This window comes from Pelodiscus sinensis, chromosome 30 (assembly GCF_049634645.1).
Source record: "Pelodiscus sinensis isolate JC-2024 chromosome 30, ASM4963464v1, whole genome shotgun sequence".
NCBI lineage: Eukaryota > Metazoa > Chordata > Testudines > Trionychidae > Pelodiscus > Pelodiscus sinensis.
The window spans coordinates 13,869,259-13,876,082 of NC_134740.1; the positions used below are offsets into that span (position 1 = coordinate 13,869,259).

Genomic DNA, 6,824 nt, shown 5'->3' on the forward strand with positions numbered 1-6,824 from the left:
CCCAGGATTCATATGGAGCGTGGCGAATCTCTTGTGGAAAATGGCACGTTGCCTCTGCACCTGGACGTGGGGCACCACCCCCAACTTCCTCTACGGAAGCGGTGAGAAACCTCCATTGGACTGGCCCTTTCCACGTGGGGCCCTACCCCCGTGGCACCATGACTGTGGGCAGCAGAGAGTGGGGTGTGGGGGGGAGAGTGCTGGGAAAGGCCTGGGGGAGGGGCAACAATCTTATAGCCCCGAAAACTCTATGAAGATAAGGTCATGAAACGTCTCACAAATTTTGTCTTGTAACCTACCTATCGCCCCATTTCTGTGGCCATACGATCCGAGGGCCTGTTGACAGCTATGAACAGCCCGCAAGGCCAAGCAATGTTTTTATTTCCGTGTTACTGAAGGTGAACTGAGGTGCCAAACCACAAAACGATCGTGTTTAGGTCACAGAACAAGGTGGGTGAGGGCTACAGCAGGTATCACAGATGTCTGGACGTCCCTGAGCTCCAGAGCGGGAAGAGAAGGGTGGTAAAAAGGGAATTTCTGCTTTTGGTGCCAGCGAACTTTTCTGAATATTGGGTCTGGTTTGGTTTGCATTCTCCTGAGAGCTGGGGTGGAAATGTTATTTTCCTGGTTTTATTAGAATGAAATGTCAAAGTGTCCCCCATCCTCTTTAAGGCAGGAGAGCACTGGTCCATGAGTTACAAGGTGGGCAGAACAGGAGCATCCCAGTGATTTGCTCTCTGTTTATTCCCCAAAGGAGACACTCACTCAGCTTCCAGACACTTCCTGGAGCTTTGAAAGGGGAGGGGCACAGGCCTGCAGGGCAGCAGAGATCACAGAACACTGAGCAGAGCCAACAGGGTAGCATTGTGGGATACTGGCGGAAGCCAGTTCTCTTGACAAAACAAACAGCAGAGTCCACACTGGCTCTTTAATGATGATAAAGGGAGGGAGACAGACATCTCTCATGGGGATGGAAGTTTTTTGTTGCAAAACTGGGTGTTTTTCCCAACAAAAGTTGCATGTTTTCAAGGGAGTTTAATCCTTACATGAAAACAAGACCTGGATGCATTTTTCGCAGATAAGGCCCATGTCACTGGCTTGACCAACAAATTAATCTACTTGATCGATGCCGGCCTTTGTAACAATTCTGCCTACCCGCTGGTGCTGCGCCAAAAGAGGAATGTGAAACTGATCCTCTCCTTTGACTTCAGCTCGGGGGATCCCTTTGAGGTAACGTCTATAGTTTGTGATGTCGCCCAAAGCCTGAACTGCGATACAGTAGAGCACAAGCCATAGAATCGTAGAATCCTGCAACACTAGCGCTGGAAGGGACCTTGAGAGGTCATTGAGTCCAGTCCCCTGCCCTCACAGCAGCACCAAGCACTGTCTAGACCATCCCTGACAGGTGTCTGTCCAACCTGCTCTTAAATATCTCCATCCACAACCTCCCCAGGCAATTTATTCCAGTGTTTCACCACCCTGAGAGGTAGGAAGCTTTTCCTCATCTCCAACCTCAACCTCCCTTGCTGCAGTTTCAGCCCATTGCTTCTTGTTCTATCTGCAGAGGCCAAGGGGAACAATGTTTCTCCCTCCTCTTTGTGACACCAGCCTGGGAGGTTTTGAATCCCACAGCCATAGTGTAAGTGCTGTTACACAACGATTCTGGCTACAGGGATGTGGCAATTGGGTCGTGCCTGGGGAGGTCCTGTTAGTCAGTTCCATAGAGGCTCCTTGGAATGCTTGTGTCTCTCAGGTTAGGTGCACCTCTAACGCTCTAGCCTGGCCACAGTAGCGGGATCATACGATGCGAGTGGAAATGCTGATGGTTTATTTTACAATCTCTTTTCCCTCCTCCCCAGACCATCAGGAGAGCGTCCGAGTATTGCCAGGAAAATCAGATCCCATTTCCCCCGGTAGATGACAAAAAGTTTGACAAGAAAGACCGAGACAAGCCCTCCAGTTGCTACATCTTCAAGGGCAAGACAGGTCCCACCGTCATGCACTTCCCGCTCTTCAACACAGAAAACTGCCCTGGTAAGTGAGTCGATCTTGTGTTCTTCTGCCACTCTGCGGGCTGGATTCCCTAAGGAACGAGGTGCCTCATTGCTGGGTTAGCCACCGCCAGGACAGAATCCCTGCTCAGAGGGGCCACCAGACTCTGCTGTCCCATCCCAGGCTTCCAGAGGTGCGAGCGGGGGAAGGGGGACAGTTCTCTGCCTCCCCTGGCTGCAGGAGGATGTGCTGAGTGGAGGCCAGGAGGATCGGCCCTGGGCCTGTTATCAGACAAATGCTGGAAGATTTCCCGGCGTTGCTGGGTACTTCAGGGCAGGGGGCTATGGCTGCGGGGGTGCAGGAATCAGGGCAGGGTGGGTGGGCTCAGGGCAGGAGTCTACGAGATGTGGGGAGGCTCAGGGCAGAGGGTGGGGGTGCAGGCGTCAGGGCGGGGGGGAGGGCAGAGGGCAAGATCCAGGACAGAGAAGGGAGATGTCAGGTTGGGTGGCTGAGACGTCATGGGGTGGTGGGGGAAGGGTTACTGGGGATGCCCATGGTGCCTTCTCTTGGAGGCCAGCACTGTGCTACCTTGGCAGGTCTTTGTTAGCGGAAGGTGCAGGGCTGGGCTGGCTGGTCCCCCTGGGTGACTCCCCATGGTGGGATGGGGCTGGGCTGGCCGCCCCCTCCAATCAGCAGCTCCTGCGGGGGGCAGCACTGCTGCTTGAGGGGGCTGTTGGCCAGTGGCCCCCCCCCCTTTCTGGCACTGTGGCCGAAAGCTGGGGAGGGATTTGGGGGCAGGACGCCACTTACCCAGGCTGGGGGTCTGCAGCATGGAGAGCACCGACCCCAGCTGGCCCCTCACTGCCGGGTGCGGCCGCTGCCCTGTGGTCACTCTGCAGTGTAGCTCTCCCCTGCGCTCGCTGCCCCCTGTGGTCAAAACCTGTCACTGCTCTCAGGCCCCTCCCTTTCTGTGTTGGGGAAAACAACCCCATTCCAGGCACTTCCCATTGTCCTGGCACAACCAAACCCTGCCCTTGCTGTACAGTAGGATGAGAGTAAACTGCCAACCACATTTGGGGATCCTAACTCTTATAATTTAGGAGGAATTCCTGAACACACAGACTCACAGACAGCTGGAGTCACAGACAGACGGACAAATATACAAACTCTCTAAAATACATAGAGAGATGATAATGTCACTAGTTCTCCAGTCACATGTTTCTTTCTTTGTTTGTTTTGTGTGTGTATGTGTGTGGGGAGGAGGGGAATTAGGAAAAACCTTTTTAACATCCTGGTAGTTTTGCTGTGGAATGTCTTCCATGGGATGTAGGAGAATCCCCAAGAGCTGGTTTAGGAACAGGTTGGAGAAACCACCCTTCAGGGTTGGGCTAGATTCAGTTGGTCCTGCCTCAGCGCAGGATGCTGGAAGAGATGTCTCCCAAGCTCCTTTTCAGCCCCACATTTCTGTGATTTTACGAAAATATCAGGAGTTGCTCCCCCGCCTCTTCATGTGCGTGGTTCTATGCTGTTGGGTGCCAGTAAAGTATATAAAAAAAACCGCTGTTCTCCTCTCTTCTGCACTTTCCCACCTCTTTTAGGAGAAAACGAGATAGAGCAGTCCAGACAGAAGTTTGCCACCATACATATGTCTTACAAAGAAAACGATATCAAAGAACTCCTCGCCAAAGCGAAGAATAACGTATCCTACAACCAGAAGACGATTCTGGAGGAAATCAAGAAGATTGTGTCCTTGCCTCCCTCTAAAGAAAGACAGGAAACTTAGAGAGAGAGAGAGAGAGAGAGAGAGAGAGAGAGAGAGAGAGAGAGAATGATGATTATTAGGTGAATAAATATATCAATAGTAGTTAACGGTAACATAAACGGATCATCTCAAGGTCATCCCACTTGAAGAAGTAGGTTTTGCCCAGGAAAGCTCATGATACTATATATCTACGTACATGAATTTGATATTCTCTAAGGTGCAACAGAACTACTTGATAGAAATGTAGCCATGTTACTCTGGTGTAGCTGAAACAAAAGTTCTGTATTTTGTTACAGAACTATTTGTTATTTTCTAAATAAATTCATATGCAAAAGCTATGAAACGTAGATAGAATTTACATGTTGGTTTGTCAATGTTCACACACCAGACACATCGTGATGCTGCCGAGACCATTCAGATATGAAGGGCTTTTTCTTCAAATGTATCCTCACCCCACACTCCAAAAAAGAGTTCAGCTCCTTCACGCTTGCTATCTGGTCACCCTACATCCCTTTCACGCAGACACTGTCACTGTGCACAATGTTAACATTGCAGCTGCCTGGCAAGTACATGTCTCTGCAAGATCTCTCTGTGGTTTCTCATAGTTTACAGAAGGAAATAAGAAAGGAGTTTTGTGGTGAGTGGCGAGGCATCTAACAATCTCATTTACACCCTGGGTAGATGCGGAGTAACTTCACGGCAGCTCACAATGTTCCTCCATCCCCAGAGGTGTTCAAGTCCCAGCTTGACCAAACCCTGGCTGGGATGGTTGAGTTGGGTTGGTCCTGCTTGGGGCAGGGAGCTGGACTGGATCAGCAGGAGCAAGAATTCCTGCAGGACCAGGGAAGGGAGCGTGAACGTGTCGGACCATGGGCTGTAGGAGGAGAGGGAGAGAGTCCAGCGCCAACGGGCCCCAGGGCAGCACTGAGAAGACATCCCTTTCTATGGCCCTGGGACGTAGCTGGGAGAACCCACATCCTCTGGCTACAGAAGGCAGAGAAAGTGCTCTTCCAACGCCAAATTCAGATTCCTGCGCAAGGCCCTGGCCCCTGCCCCTCTGCGCCCAACACCTGTGCCCAGGCTGCTGAGTAGAACCATGATGTCCAGATCCCACAGGAAGCTCGAGGAGACATCAGTCTGTCGTGGAACCCAAATGCCATGGCAGCCGTGAGCGAACCACGGGCGTCGGGAGCCTGCCCCACAGCTCTGGGGGTCTCTTGCAGCCAGCACAGGACCATGGCCGGGGGGGAGTGATGGGGGGGGGATATCTGGACACCAGCTTTTCTGGGAGCCAGTTCCGGAGCTTGTCTCTGACGTGCACGAGGGGACGGGCAGAGCCCAGGGCAGAGGGGACAGAGATGGCAAATTGGAGCCGGGTCCTTGAGAGACGCTGTAACATGAAATCTCATCGGGGCCATTCTGCGCCGTGAACGGGACCAGAATGCACCAGCCGCTTGGCCCGGGTGTCGTTTCAGATTTTGGTGGGGGAGGGATGATGTGTCCATATAACCCCGTCCATGCATCCCCCTCCACATCTCTTCCCAGGGGTCGCTACGGCCCTTGAGAATGCAGGTAGCACGGCAACTGGCTGGCAGGAGCACGTTATCTCATTCCGTTATCACAGAGAGGAAAGGAAATAAACATGAGACCCACTCAGCCCTACCCCCGATGTGCTCTGACGGCCTGTGGCCAGTCACTTCAGGGGCACTGGTTAGGCTTAAAATTGTAATGGGAATTCTTACTTTTTGGAGAGAGAGACAGACCCTGTCAGGAAGGGCAGCAGGGTCTAATGGTTACAGCGAAGTGGGGCAGGGGCAGATACGTCTGGGTTCTATGTCAGAACATCAGAGCGGCCAGACGGGGTCAGACCAAAGGCCCATCCAGCCCAGTGTCCTGTCTGGACACAGAGGCCAGAGCCAGGTGCCCGGAGGGAGGGAACAGAACAGGGGACCATCCAGTGACTCCCTGTCGCCCATTCCCAGCCCCTGACACACAAAGGCCAGGGACCCTCCCTGCCCAGCCCGACTAATAAGTATTGATGGGCCGATCTAGTGGGTAAGTCCGTGGCTGCATCTACTTCTTACTGGAATCCTGTTCTAATTGTATAGTTTGGGCCTTTCCCCAGCTCCTCGAAAAAAAGTCCAAAGGTTCACTGTAAAGTAACTTATAAAGTAAGTACTTATAAAGTAACTTATTAATTAACTATAAAGTAACTTAGTAATTAACTATAAAGGTTAACTATATAAAGTAACTTATTAATTAACTATTAATTAACTATAAAGTAACTTATTAATTAACTATAAAGGTTAACTATAAACAAACTTTTGTTTGTTTAACACCTGCAGCCCGTACATATCTGTGTGTGCTTTCCTGTGCTCCATTAGTGCTGGAATGAATAACATTTCCTTGGTCTCTTTTCCCCACACCATTCCTGAATTTCTAGCCCTCTAACAAATCCTTCCCCCACCCCCCATCCCGCCCTTTCGTCATTTCTTGTCCTAGCTGAACAGTCCCAGTCTTGTTAGTTTCTCCTCCGATGGAAGCTGTTCCTCACCCCTCCTTATTTCGGTGGCCCTTCCTGCACCTTTTCCAAATCCAACTTTTATACTTTTAAATGGGGTGAGCGTGTCTGTACACAGTCTGTGGGTGCCGTGACTTTACAGAGAGGCAGTTTGATATTTTCTGTCTTCTTATCTATTCCTTTCCTAATCACAGAATCCTAGAACACGAGAACTGGGAGGGACTCGAGAGCCATCGACTCAAGTCCCCTGCCTGCACGGCAGGACCCAGCACCGTCTACACCATCCCTGACAAGTGTCTGTCCAACCTGCTCTTCAACAATATCTCTAGGATGGAGAGTCCACAACCTCCCCAGGCAACTTATTCCAGTGTTTCACCAGGCAGGAAGTTTTCCCTAATGTCCAACTTCAACCTCCCTTGCTGCAGCATAAGCCCATTGCTTCTTGTCCTGTCATCAGAGGCCAAGGAGAACAAGTTTTCTCTCTCCTCCTTGTGACACCCTTTAAGAAACTTGAAAGCTGCTCTCATGTCCCCTCTCAGTCTTCTCCTT

General features: G+C 51.2%; 1 protein-coding gene across 3 annotated transcripts in view; it reads left to right on the plus strand.

The window, feature by feature from the left end:
* Positions 1-6,824, plus strand: part of LOC102444169 (cytosolic phospholipase A2 gamma-like) — an 89,400-nt gene that overhangs the window by 19,872 nt on the left and 62,704 nt on the right. The window contains exons 12-15 of one of the 3 annotated variants that reach the window (XM_075911984.1): positions 6-101; positions 1,079-1,230; positions 1,860-2,034; positions 3,591-4,250. In XM_075911984.1, the coding sequence (XP_075768099.1) occupies positions 6-101; positions 1,079-1,230; positions 1,860-2,034; positions 3,591-3,775 (608 nt within the window). In that variant the 3' untranslated portion in view covers positions 3,776-4,250. Of the gene's footprint in view, positions 1-5; positions 102-1,078; positions 1,231-1,859; positions 2,035-3,590; positions 4,251-6,824 lie in introns of those variants that run through there. The other 2 variants (XM_075911982.1, XM_075911983.1) reach the window with 2 other exon arrangements.